This window comes from Globicephala melas, chromosome 18 (genome assembly GCF_963455315.2).
Source record: "Globicephala melas chromosome 18, mGloMel1.2, whole genome shotgun sequence".
Classification (NCBI taxonomy): domain Eukaryota; kingdom Metazoa; phylum Chordata; class Mammalia; order Artiodactyla; family Delphinidae; genus Globicephala; species Globicephala melas.
Window position 1 is genome coordinate 49,247,868 of NC_083331.1, and position 14,642 is coordinate 49,262,509.

The 14,642-nt window shown below is 38.8% G+C and overlaps 1 protein-coding gene across 2 annotated transcripts; it reads right to left on the bottom strand.

Annotated features, from left to right (window-relative positions):
• Nucleotides 1–1,071: 1,071 nt before the first annotated feature.
• Nucleotides 1,072–14,416, bottom strand: COMMD6 (COMM domain containing 6). 2 transcript variants are annotated; one of them, XM_060288244.1, is made up of 4 exons: nucleotides 14,323–14,416; nucleotides 14,014–14,234; nucleotides 3,550–3,702; nucleotides 1,072–1,209 (listed from the first exon to the last, which is right to left on the bottom strand). In XM_060288244.1, exons 3-4 carry the CDS (start codon nucleotides 3,673–3,675, stop codon nucleotides 1,159–1,161), a joined length of 177 nt encoding a protein of 58 aa, XP_060144227.1. In that variant the 5' UTR covers nucleotides 3,676–3,702; nucleotides 14,014–14,234; nucleotides 14,323–14,416; the 3' UTR covers nucleotides 1,072–1,158. The 2 variants fall into 2 exon arrangements, with proteins under 2 accessions (XP_060144227.1, XP_030694515.2); XM_030838655.2 differs by lacking the exon at nucleotides 14,323–14,416 and having other exon boundaries at nucleotides 14,223–14,230.
• Between the last annotated feature and the right edge of the window lie 226 nt (nucleotides 14,417–14,642).

Sequence of the window (14,642 nt, forward strand, 5' to 3'; positions counted from 1 at the left end):
AACAATTAAGAAAATGGTAATAGGAACATACGTATCGATAATAACCTTGAATGTAAATGGATTAAATGCCCCAACCAAAAGACACAGACTGGCTGAATGGATACAAAAAAAGACCTCTATATATGCTGTCTACAAGAGACCCACTTCAGACCTTGGAACACATACAGACTGAAAGTGAAGGGATGGAAAAAGACATTCCATGCAAATGGAAATCAAAAGAAAGCTGGAGTAGCAACACTCGTATCAGATAAAATAGACTTTAAAATAAAGACTGTTGGGGCTTCCTTGGTGGAACAGTGGTTAAAAATCCACCTGCCAATGCAGAGGACACGGGTTCGAGCCCTGGTCCAGGAAGATCCCACATGCTGTGGAGAAATTAAGCCCGTGCGCCACAACTGCTGAGCCCAAGTGCCACAACTACTGAAGCCTGAGCGCCTAGAGCCTGGGCTCTGCAACAAGAGAAGCCACTGCAACAAGAAGCCCACACAACGAAGAGGAGCCCCCGCTCACCGCAACTAGAGAAAAGCCCACGTGCAGCAACGAAGACCCACCACAGCCAAAAATAAAATAAATAATTTTTTTTAAAGTAATAAATAAATAAATAAGCTACAAGGATACATTGTACAGCACAGCACAAGGAATATAGCCAATACTTTATAATAACCATAAATGGAGTATAATCTCTAAAAAGTTTGAATTACCATGTTGTACATCTGAAACTAATATAATATTGTAAATCAACTATACATCAATAAAAAAATGAATGCCAAAAAGGAAGAGTTTGTTTATAAAATGGGTAACATTACCAGTATTTTTTAAAACTATTGGTCTAATGCATAAACTTGTGCTGCTTTTAATATCATTCAACTGTTTGTCTGATTTATTTTTCATTAAGATATAATTCACATACCACAGAGTTCTTCACTCTTTAAAGTTTCCAATTCAGTTGCTCTTAGTATATTCACAAAGTGTGCAGCGATCACCACTTTGTAATTCCTGTTTGTCTGATTTTCTTTTTTATTATTTAAAAAAATGGAAAATCAAAAGTATAATTTTCATTCAATAAATATCATTTGATCCTTAGGCAGTTTTGTTGCAGAAAGTAAAGTTCATGATTTTAGAATGATGGTAGCAATTCATCAACAAAGTAATCAGTTTTCACACAGTTTCAATAACTGCAGCAATTTCCTTGAACTGTCTGTAGAAATTCTGGAGAGAAAGGGGAAAAACAATATTAATTTTGCTTTTAGAGGCTATTTAAGTAGTTCTTTTAATTATATCTAACCAGCAAAGGCTCTAGAACATATTAAGTTTGCATTTTAATGTTACTTCCTCAACTATTATTATTCAAAAGTTACTATAAGAAACAAACAGGTGTAATTTGGTGCAAGCAAAAATACTACTGTAGAGTCGGATAATTAGCTCATAAATAAGCTTTTTAAAAGCATCCAACGAAGTACTTTGAGATCACAACAGAAAGATTTATTAAATGCCCAGCACTGTTCTCAACAATGAAGACTTTAAAAAAATGACAGATTGGTTCCCAGGCTCTGAACCACTTTTAATACAGTGAAAGACTGCATTTCAGGGTGATAGGGGCTGTCTTGTCAGTTATACTAAGAGGGACCCAACACTGACAGTAGCTTACATGGTAGAAGCTTATTTCTCTTTCAATTAAAAACTAAGCTGGTATGGTAGTTCTCCTGTAGAAGTCATCAGATAAAACATCAGATATAAAAGGGATCAAATTCTGTTTTCCTTTCTTATTCTCTACTTGCCGAGAAGTAGGAAGCAAATTTGATATACTCTAATGATTCCATCCTTGTATTTTCCCTCTTCTTTGGACTTAATTCTCTATTTTGCTACTTAAAAGAGTATCTTTATTTTCTTTTAACTCATATGTAAGTTTATTATGGAACGAAGGAGGAAATAACCATTTCTTAAAAAATATATACTCATGATCATAATTTCAGCTACTAGAAAGATAAAAGTCAAAAGCTCAAAGAATGCTCCTTGGTGCTCAGTCCTATAATGTGACTAACAGGCTGTTCGCCTGGTTAGCTGTAAGCCACGTAAGAACTACCTCTAAAAGAGTTGCCCCATTTGTGATCTTTTTACTATGAGAAAAAAATTTTAAGAGATGGAATCAGGGAGCACGAATGTAGCAAAGAAAAATAAGAATTAGGCCAGTATTATGAATTACAAAAGGACTGAAACCTATATTCCTTTTGGAAGTAGATTTGGTCTTTATGTTCAGTTGCAAGCTACTCACATATCACAATACACTACATTTAGTTCCTTCCAACCAAGTCCTAATTTGCTTCCAAGACACCATTTAGCATTAAAAATAATGAATCTGTGACCCTTTTTTTGTTCTACAGCAGACACAGCTGTTCTAAAAATAGGAATCAAAAGGAGAGAACATCCTTAAAATGTAATTTGTAAAACAGAACTACAATATAACCCACAAATCTCACTTCTGGGTATATATCCAAAGGAAATAAAATCACTACCTCAAAAAGTTATCTGCACTCCCACATTCAGTGCAGCATTACTCACAATAGCAAGGTATGGAAACAACCCAAGTGTCTGTTGACAGATGAATGGATAAAGAAAATGTGGTGAAAAAAAAAAAAAGAAAATGTGGTGTGTATATATACACACCAGTATACTATTCATCCTTTAAAAAGAAGGAAATCCTGCTATTTTTGACAACATGGGTGAACCTGGAGGACATTATGCTAAGTAAAATAAGCCAGACACAGAAAGACAATACTGCATGATCTCACTTATATGTGGAATCTAAAAAAATTGGAATTCATGGTAACAGAGAGTATGCTATAAGAAATAATTCATATCTGTTCACTCACCAAAGGGATCAAAACAAACAAAAACAAAACTCTAAGACCAGTTAAACTAGCCAAAGACAAAGCATTTCCCTGTATGTACATTGAAAAGAAAATGATTTCTCATCCACCCCCTTTCTTCCTTTCTTGCTTACAGATAAGAGGTAGAATAATAATATATATAATATTGGATACAAAAAAAAATAATAATATATATAACATGATTCTATAAATAAACTATTGAGTTACTCTAATCCCCAGCAGATAAAATTACCCATCAAGTACTAGTGGTCTGATCTACATTTTGTAAACATTATTAGTCAGAAAATTCAGGGTCAATACTGCTCAAAGGTAAGATTTATTTAGCTTAATCACTCTTGAATATTAAGCCTAAGAAGAATAAAACAGTTAAATGCAAAGTAAATATCCTGCTAGAAAAGATGCAAATTTCTTAAACACACTCACAGATGAGTCCTTGAAAGTGATGGAGTGTCAGTATACAAATTCAGCATATTATATTGAAAATATTGAAAATAATTTATCAAATTCCCAAATAAAGTAAATCCAGATCTTTTGCATGTAAAGCACATCAAAACAATTGCAAATAAAAACAGTTAAAATTTTCTCTTAAAGAAGATTTTATGCATCTTTTTAAGCAGTAATTACAGAACAATGGCTAAACTGAATGAGTTTTATCACAAACCTGAAACTGTGGAATTGTCATTTCGAAGGACTTGTTCTTTACTTGGCCTGAATGATCTGCCACTTTGAGCATCACTGCAACGTAAGGATACTTAAGTGATCTGCAGCTGTCTGAGCTCACAGCCATACCCAGCTTCCACTGAAAATCTATTAGCTGTAATGAAACAGTACACAATACACCAGTTATAATATTGCCCTGAATGAAGATATTTATTCAATTTTACTGCTCTCATATTCAAGTTTTAATTTCAAGGCCAGTCAGAATAAAAGAAAATATCTTCATTTTAATATTGTTAGGGGGATATAATAATCAAATGAACACAGAGAGAGGCAATAAGAGATATAAACAGGGTTGGAAAACAACACTGTCATAATTACAAAAGGGAAAAAACAAAAGTCTCCACCTGATGTGTTATGGAGGTAGATGTGGCAGTACTAGTTTTCTTTTCATTTTGCTCCTGTACTTAAGGGGACTCCAAACGTTTTGGACCATCTCTTACCTCATTTTCCTGTTCCACATATGCCTTGCCCCATTCCACAACCCAAAAGTCCTAAAATGGAAGATGAGTTATATACCATCTTCATATTTGATTGAGGCATACATGGGACCATACCAGTTTCTTTCCTCACCACAGTCCTTGACATGAAACCTTACACTATTGGGGAAGGTGGTTTTAGATTTCATCACTGTTGATGATGGATACCTGCCACGTGATGTGCTATGCAGTTTACATGTATTTAATGCCTCACTGAATCATAACATTATAGGCTATTATTTCCATTTTGCAGGTGACAAAACTGAATTTCAGAGAGCTTACGTAATATGCACAAAGTCATGCATTTCTGGACTCATAACTGAAACCAAACTCTGTTTGACTCCAATGATTACATGCTTATTGACTCCTGGTTGCCTCAATACCTTCTAGCTAATTCTTTTCAATGATTGTTCAGTGTTGCCATGGCATAAAACAGGACTGGATAAATGCAACCCTTAATACTGAGTTTAAAAACATAAGACAATAAATGGAGGAATTTTGTGTCTTGTTCCCAAAGCTTCGAAAGATATGTAGTACCTAGCAGGCACTCACAAAAAATACCTGTCTATTGACTGATACCTTTTGCTACCAAATGAATGCTTACTGGGCAAATAGCTTTACATATTAATAAAAAAATTTTTATAAAAGGTGGGATTAGTGTAAGGACCAAAATTTCCTCCTGTCTTCATACTGGCATTAGACGAACCAGCTACAGCATGAAGGGCAGGCTGGTCCCGACAAAAGGTTAACATCTTTGATAAGTAAAAAGACTGTACAGGTACTTCTTAAAGTTTCCCATACAAAAATAGAGAAAGGATAGTAGGTTAATAAGAAAAGAACTACAAACAGCTAATAAGCATATGGAAAGGAAACAGGGAAATGCAAATTTAAAACACAAAGAGATACCACTACACACCTACCAAAATGGCAAAATTTTAAGTCTGATGATTCTAAAACTGGCAAGAAAGGATGTATCACAGTGCTGCTGATGGAAGTCTAAATTGGGTCAATCTTTCGGAAAATTGGCTTGACTTAAACTGCAGTTACGCATATCCAGTGATCCGGTGATTCAATTATTAGGGATATAACCTAGAAAAACAGTATACTTGGGGCTTCCCTGGTGGCACAGTAGTTAAGAATCTACCTGCCAATACAGGGGACAGGGATTCGAGCCCTGGTCCGGGAGGATCCCACATGCCACAGAGCAACTAAGCCCGTGCGCCATTAACTACTGAGCCTGTGCTCTAGAGCCTGCGTGCCACAACTACTGAAGCCCGTGCACCTAGAGCCCGTGCTCTGAAACAAGAGAAGTCACTGCATTGAGAAGCCCGCGCACCACAATGAAGAGTAGCCCCTGTTGCAGCAACTAGAGAAAGCCTATGTGCACCAACGAAGACCGAACACAGTCAAAATAAATAAATTTATTTTAAAAAGTTAAAAAAAAAAAAAGAATCCACCTGCCAGTGCAGGGGACACGGGTTCGAGCCTTGATCGGGGAAGATCCCACATGTCGCGGAGCAACTAAGCCTGTGCGCCACAACTACTGAGCCCACGTGCCACAACTACTAAAGCCCACCGGCCTAGAGCCTGTGCTCCGCAACAACAAAAGCCACTGCAATGAGAAGCCCACCCACCACAACGAAGAGTAGCCCCTGCTCGCCGCAACTAAAGGAAGCCCTTGCGCAGCAATGAACACCCAAAGCTGCCAAAAATAAAATAAATATTTTAAAAAAGGAAAAACAGGATGCTTATGTGAGAATGTTCCTAGCAGCTATATTCAAAATAGCCCTAACCTATAAACAACCCAGATGTTCATCAGTAATAAAATGGACAAATGAAATGCTGTACAGCAATGAAAATGAACTTCAGCTACACTTAACACCAAAAATCCTGAAAGAAACAAGTCAAAAAGTTATGTGATTCCATGCACTTAAACTTGAGAAACAGGAAATATAATACTGTTTAGTGATGCATACACAGATGGCAAAACTATAAAAAGAAGCAAGAATATGACTATCACAAAAGGATAATTATTACCTCTAGGGAGGAGGGCGGGAGATATATGATTGGGAAGGGGCATGTGGTGGGCTTCTGGGGTACTGGTAATGTTCGATTTCTTGAGTTTTGATTGTAGTGACACAGATGTTCACCTTTAAAGTACCCATTTTTTTGGTAACTATTTGAGGGGATGGAGGTTAACTAGATGTACTGTGGTAATCATTTTGCAGTATATGGATGTCAAGTCATTATGCAGAGCTGTATTTCAATTATATCTCAATAAAACTGGAAAAAGTAAAATTATTCATTAAACAGTCCAAATGTTCTGCACGTTTTGGTATAGATGTTATCTTGCACATATAGCAGGGGGAGGGGAGGATATGTTAGTGAGCTCCACATTTCTGGTTGAAAGGAAAAATTTATTTAGGGTAGGTGATCAAAGGAAAGCTTCAGAAGAGACAGAGCTCAGTTTTGAAGAATAACAGAACTGAAATTGAGAGGAAAAAATTTGTTTTATTTATATATTCCATAAATACACACCTAGCAAAGAATAAGTGCTTAATAAATATTAAGCTGAACCAACTAGAGATAAAAGTAGTTCATATCTGGCTGAGGGATAGAGCACACTGTCTCAAAGTGAAAGGCTCTTATAAGGAAGTATGGAAAATAAGTCTGACAAGAGATCAAGAATCAAGAGGCCAGTAATTTTTTGCAAATTGTACAAGTTTTCAGAATACTCTCATTTACAGTTGACCCTTAAACGATGTGGGTTTGAACTGCAGGGATCCACTTATACACAGATACTTTTCAATAGTAAATACTACAGTACTACACGGTCTGCAGTTGGTTGAATCCACATGTATGCAGAGGAACCTAGGATATGTGACAAGTAGGATGAAGCTGATCCTGTGAAGAATGGATCACTAGGTCTTGATGATCATCTACAGTTAAGGGAGGTATCAAAGACAACTATAAAATTTTGAGCCCAGATGACTGGGAGAATATATCATATATGAATCAGGACTTTTTACATTTTAAGCCCAAAAGTATTATCAAGAAGTGATAATTAACCTATATGAGAAAAGAATCTAAAAAAGAATGAATATATGTATAACTGAATCACTTTGCCGTACACCTGAAACTAACACAACATTGTAACTTAACTATACTCCAATAAAATTTTTTAAAAAGTGATAAGGAATATCTAAATAGGAATGTTCAATAAGTGGATAAAAATTCAAGAACAGAATTCATGGGAGTTCATGATTAGAGATAGTTTTATATCAGTTCAATGGTGATATTCAAGAAAGTAACTTAACACTTTTTAAACATATTTGCCCCATACAACTCCTTGATGCAAGAAGTTCCATTTTTACTGTCCACAGTAAAATGGGAGATAAAACATTGCTTATTTGACTCTAAAAGTATGAAATAAAACTCTGGATTATCCAGAACATTTTAAGCAGAAAAGCAATTAAGGAACACAATGTTGGAATTCACTGACCATTACAATGGTGAAACTGGCAGGTGGGGAAATTGGGAGAGCTGCCATTTACTGTGCAAAGCTGGTATTCATGAGTACAAGAGCTGGGATTAGGGTTATGGGATGAGAATTTCCCAAATTCTGAACTGAACATTTAAATGCAAATTATCAATAAAAGCAAACCTTCTAATAAGTGTGACTGAGCCTTAAATAGGAATTAACTACAGAGGAGATTTTAAAAAAAATAAAAAAACAAAAAACAAAAAAATCAGAACAGGGCGAACATCACTATGGAGAATATTAAGAATGAAGTAAGAATGAAGTAGCCTCAAAATTCTTGTAGAATTAAGCAAATGATTTAAAAAGAAAAATGTACAGAGAAAAAAAGCTAGTAGTAAAAAAAATATAGGAATAACCAGAAGTAAAATGAATACAAAGAAGAAAAATAATCAGAAAGCAAATATAGATTAAGAGGTAAACAAAGAAATTAGCTGTAGTCTGTCACACTAAAAATAGTTGATATGGTGGCTGAAGTTACTGTTAACATAAAAACATCACTATAAAAACCGTGTACAGGGGCTTCCCTGGTGGCGCAGTGGTTGAGAGTCCGTCTGCCGATGCAGGGGACACGCGTTCGTGCCCCGGTCCAGGAAGATCCCACATGCCACGGAACAGCTGGGCCCGTGAGCCATGGCGGCCGCTGAGCCTGCGCGTCCGGAGCCTGTGCTCCACAGCAGGAGAGGCCACAGCAGTGAGAGGCCCGCGTACCGCAGAAAAAAAAAAAAAAACTGTCTACAAAGAAAAAAATTTTTAAGACCATTTCAGTTTAAATTTAATTTTTATTTTTCAAAACATAACAGGAGAAAATTTAAAAAATAATCGTGTAAAACTGCATCATCTTAAAAACTATGTTCATATTCCTGTGTCCCCGTTTCTAGTCTTTGTATGCAATTTTTATAGCTACAGTCACAAAATACACACTTTTATGTTCTCTCCTTTTTTAAATGAAAGTTTTCAAATGGAAAGAATGTTAAGCATTCTGCACATATTAATCTCTCCCAAAGTACTACAAGGAAAAGACTGATTAAACTCATCCAAGGATACAACACTAATAAAGCTGGTATTCAAACCCAAATTTGTCTGATTCCATATTCCATGCCTTTTTCATTATACCTAGCTGCAACATGACTACCATTCAGAATTAAACCAAGTCCTAATAGGTCAAGAAAGTAGACAGGTCTGGGACAGGGCAAGCGTGTTTGGCATCTCCTAAATGCTAGGCCTGAACTGTCCAGTATAGTAGCCACTAGCCAACTGTGACTATTTAAATTAATTTAAAATGAATAAAAGATTCAGTTCCTCAGTTGGACTAGCCACGTACAAAGTGCTCAAGAGCCATGTGTGGCTACTGCTACCATACTGGATAGCGCCAACAGAGAACATTTCCATCATCGTAGGAAGTTCTATTGGACAGTGCTGTGCTAAACTCTGTGCTTCGTACTTTGTATCTGCAGATATTGATTATGGCATGAGTTATTAGCAAATTTTACTTGAAAATTCATATTAGCTCTAGCCTAAGTGGACAACTTTTGCTAAGTCATTAGCCTTTCTCATCTTGCTTAACGGCACCTTCATCCATGCTTTGATTTTCTTCATAGCACTTAACGGTTTCTAAAATTATGTTAACTTATTCATCCCCTGTGTCCCCAAGGAAATGGCATTATGAATCCAGTTACTACTGAATCTATTACAACATTATCTGATAGAAAGTGAATATTCAAATAAGTATCTGTTGAACGGTTTAGAAGTTCTGGGGTATGTGGTAACTGGTCTCCAAAGATAGCCTCCAGCAATTAATTCCACCCGGCTCTGTAAGTACACGTCACTCTTCACATCAAGAAGTGGAGCTTATTTTCTCTCTGCACGAATCTGAGCTGTGCCTGTGATTGTTTTGACAAGTAGAATATGGCAGAAGAGGTGTTCTGGAATCTTTGAGCCTAGGCCTTAGGAGAACTGGAAGTGTGTCCTTCCTTCTTCATGGAATGCTGGCTCTTGGGACTCTCCTTGGAACCCAGCCACCATGATGTGAGCACCCACATGAAGGAGAACCGAGTCACGCCAATGATCAGCTCTAGCTCAGCTCATAGCCCAAGTCATGACTAGCATGTGAGTGAGCCCTCTTCACTGCCACCCAGCTAAGGCTCCTAGATGACTGAAGCCCCAGCTGACATGATAAGGAGTAGAAACCACCACCCAGCTAAGCCCAGTTAACCCAAAGACTCATGAGAGACAATTAAACAACTGTTTTAAGTCACTAAGTTTAGGTGGTTTGTTATGTGGTGACAGATAACTAAAACAGAGCAAACACAACTAGCTGAAAATAGCTTTGTTAATAAACTTATTACGATATACGATTTATCAAAAATGAATTCTCAAAACTATACAATCTGAACTATATTGGTTTATAGAAACTGTAGCAAATATAAATAATCAAAACAATGTTTCATATTTGGTTAGTGTTAATACCACCAGTAAAAATAATCCAGAGAACGAAAGTGTTTCCCATTAAACACAATCGCTACTAGTAAGTTCACAGTACTACTGCCATGCAACACAAAACAAGTATCAGCGTTCCTCAAAATGGTTTTTAATCCTCATTTCTTTTCTGATGACCCCCATTTTCTAAGTGACTCAGGTTTGAAACTTCAGTCAACTTTGATTTTTCTCTCTCCCTTACACAAAACACTTATGAATCGCTAGGTACTCAAGATTTTATTTCAGCCAATGCCACTTATTCCCTTCTTCCCAATCTCACTGTTACAGAGCCTTTTAAAAGGCTTGCCTTCAATTTTACTGCAGCCTCCTAATCAGTTTCTTGCCTAGAGTCTTCCTCAGTTCCAATCCACAGGATGGACTCTAAACACTACTTATAAACTTACCAAATCTAAACTTGTAATGTCTACTGCCTTAGGAACTAGTTAACCCTTCCCCTAGCACTTAAGTCATCTCACAGCATAGTCCCAAACAGCTTTCCCACTCGTGCTCAAGCTGGACCGCATCCTCTCTTTATTTTTATTTTTATTTTTTTTGCGGTACGGGGGCCTCTCACTGTTGTGGCCTCTCCCGTTGCAGAGCACAGGCTCCGGACGCGCAGGCTCAGCAGCCATGGCTCACGGGCCCAGCCGCTCCGCGGCATGTGGGATCTTCCCGGACCGGGGCACGAATCCGTGTCCCCTGCATCGGCAGGCGGACTCTCAACCACTGCGCCACCAGGGAAGCCTCGCATCCTCTCTTTAAATTATCTTTCAGTCTTCAAACCTTTGCTCATGCTGCTCACCCCTCTTGGAATACAACTCTCAAATACCTATTTAAAATTCAAAACTCCTCTCAAATTCTACTTGCTCTGTAAAGTCTTTCCTGGTTTACTCAACTTTTCTATGAATGGTCACGTCACTTCTTACACCCCAGCACTTAGAACATTCTGACTTGAACAGTAGTCATCTGTGGATCTGTCTCCCTCCCCCACCATCTACTAGACCGTAAACTCCCTGAGGGGAGTTCATACATCCTTACATGACTTGTAGCACCCAACAGGACACACAGAAGAACAAAAACAGACATACGTTTATGAACTATTACACAAACTGTACAAAAACTTAAGTCACTGTCTCATATACGGAAGAGGGAAAAGGGCACTAGATATTGTGCGTCAATATACATATTTCTGTTGATTTATACCATAAAACTGGCAAGCAGGAAAACAATAAAATGTGGCAACAACAGGAACAATCATTCATCTATGATAAGGAGTTCTAACTAGACATCTATAAAAAAAGAACCATGAATTACTTCAAAACAGTGATTATCAGCATCAGAATGTGAAGTAATGAGTAACCTTAGACCTTCTGGTGCTGGACAAGGTAGCACGACAGTTTGTTAAATTTAACAAGTTCAGACTCTGAAGTTAGACAGACCTGAGTTTGAATCTCAGCTCTGCTACCTTCAACCCATGTGACTTTGGGCAAGTTACTATGTCTCTATGCCCCAATATTCAGTTAAATATTTACGAAACAATACTATGTTCTAGGCACTGGGACTATAAAAAATAAAACAAAGGGTTCCTGACCTCAGGAACTTACGTTCTAGTAGGGAAGACAGACAATAAGCAAATATATATACAGTGTCGTTGTACTAAGTGTTATGAAAAGAATTTTTTAAAATGCAGGTAAGGGGACAGAGTGACCAGGAAGGCTATTTAGATAGAGCCTGGGGGAGACCTCTGTGAGGAGGTAGGTTTTGAATAGAAAGACACCTGAGTAAAGTGAAGGAAAAAGCCACAAGAATAACTGGAGAAACGAGCATTCTGGACAGAGGGAGAAGCATGCCTGGCCTGCGCAGGGAACAGCAATGAGGCCCGCATGGCTGGAGTGGTGTGAGCTAGGAAGAGAGGTAAGAGACAAAGAAACACTTTCTGAAGGGCCTTTAGGTCAAGGAAAATACTTAAGGCATTTTTCTAGTGAGACAGTACTCTCTTAAATGGCTTCGAGCAGGGAAAAGACCTGGTCTAACTTAGACCACAAAAGTCTCCTCCAGATTGATGAACAGGGCATTAAGTTTAAGAAGGAAAACAAAAAGACTCAATTGGGAGACCATTACGGTATCTACACAAGAGGGTGGTGCTTGGGACTCAGGTGGCAGCAAGGCGAGGTAAATTTAGAAAATATTCTTAAAGGTAGAGAAAACAGTATTCTGATGGATTGTATGCGGGGTCTGCACTCTCACGGGAGGTGTGGTCCCAGTTAGCCTCGCTGATTCTTATATTGGTGAGAAATATTTAAAGAAAGAAAGAAGGTATTATAGCTCAAGGAATTTAAACTAGTGTTAGCCCTAAAAATTAGCTATATCTGGTACATTTAAAAAGCATATACTACAAACAGAAATGACTTACTGCTAGGTCAAGGCTTTTCTCCCCTACAAGACTGCTGAATACACATAATCATTTTATCTAGCAATATAATATTTAAAAAACACATCATGAACTATGAATAAAAAGGTTCAATTTAAGAGTTCCTGGAGGTAAAACTCACAAAAGTGTGAGGTCCCCCTAATGACTGGGGTGTAGGTGGGTGCCTGAGATTTTAACTCGGCCTTGTCCACGCTGAGCCTCCAGTAATTCATCAATTATGGTTTAGGTTTTCCTACCCCTAGCACTGGTTTTCACAGAGGTTTCTGTTCTGGTTAAGTTGTGCTTCTCTGTATTCACCTGTCTCTCCGATTTGGGAGACAGGAGCTTGCCCTGTGACCTCATTTTTCTGACTTATCCAAGAAGAACTGTTCATTTTTCAGTCTATTCAGCTTTTCATTTATTTTAAGGCACAGGTTGGGCTTTATAAGAAGGCGGCAGGAGGGTCAGAATCAGAGAAGGCAATAGGATGATGCTGGCAGAAAGAGAAGTGATGACAGAAGCAGAGGCTGGAAGGATGTGCTTTGAAGATGGAAGTAGATGCCATTGCTAAGGAACACAGGCAGCCTCTAGAAGCTGAAACAGACAAGGAAGCAGATTCTCCCTTAAAACCTCCAAAAGGAACACAGCCCTGCTGGCAACCTTGGCTTTAGTCCCACAAGACTAATTTTGGACTTCTGATCTCCAGCACTATAAGGATAAATTTGTGTTGTTTTAAACACACCTCCCCCTACACACACCCCCAAAAGGTTCAACTTTTAAAACCCTATAATCTAGTATAATTCAGTTTCAGGATACCTTACGCAAACATATGACTTAATGTAAGTATAATAAATGGATAAGATGATTTCTGAGACATTGAATCAAAGTTATTGAGCAGTAACTCAGATCAAAGCCAGATAGGGGGTTGACTACTATCTGAGTTTCCCCCTATCTCCCAGGAATCCTCAAAAACAACAGAAAAATCAGCTGGAGACAGATGTCACAGAGCAGTCAAAGGACATCTCTCAGCCCCCGTGTTCTCATTATTTATCTCAGCCCTTTCTTATACTTTGTGGTCCTGGGTAACTCCTATATTTCAAATACTCTAGTTTTAGTACTCTTCTTCTGGGAAGTGTTATAAGCTATTTGCCTAAAAACAGTTTATTAGCTGAAACAGGACGGGAACACTCAGAACAAAGAGACAGTCCTAAGACATATTTAAAAAATCAAATTGTTATTCCAAGCATAAAAAAACAGACACTGAAAGGTTAAAGAGGTAAACTCTCCCTCTTCCACAAACTGCTTTTTAAAGACTTAAGAAAATGTTTGCGCAGCTATCTTTGGAAATTTTGATAATTTCTTCTCTCTATATATTACATCCCCAAATACTATGTACCTAGTATCAAATCAACGGCGCTTAATCAAGGAAGAACAATATTTGGTCTGTACTCTTCGGGCTGGAGTGGGTGGGGAAGATTAAATTACAACGGCAGTGGCTACTACCTCAGAAGCCAAGTGGAAGGAGCAATGCAGGGTGGCGGGAGGAAAGGCACGGGCTCACGGACATGGGCCTTGGTTTGGGGTTGAGCTGGGGAAGGCTCACGGTGGCATCGTCCCGCGGCTGCCAGAGGCGGGCGGAGGACCAGGTGCAGCCGCCCGCCACTTGTCCAGCCGAGGCCGGCGGAGGCCGCGAGGGATGGCCACTCACTCACCTGGTTGGTGACCTGAAATGGAAGCAGAAAACACAATTTAGGGAACGATCTTTCTTGCTCCGGAGCCCACTGCCCCGGCTCCTTCCAGGCCAGGTCTTACCTTGGCCTTAGCATCCAGCTGTGGCTCGCTACACCCCTCCATAGCAGCGCCCCAGAACCCCACCACCCACTCAGGTGGAAGCTCCCGGGGCCACCACCCCTTCCGCTTCCTCTTCCCGCCCCTCGCGGCCCGTCGCACGCAGCGGACGTGGGGGGAGGAGGGCAGAAACATCTTTGTATACCTCATCCTTAATCTCAATTAGACATCAGTTTTATGGAGCCGATCAGTAACAACGGAAACACTGTAGGGGAAAAGGTCCGAAAACTGGCAGATACCTTGTGAAGGGAAGGATAGATTATCTTTTAGGTGCCGTCGCCCCC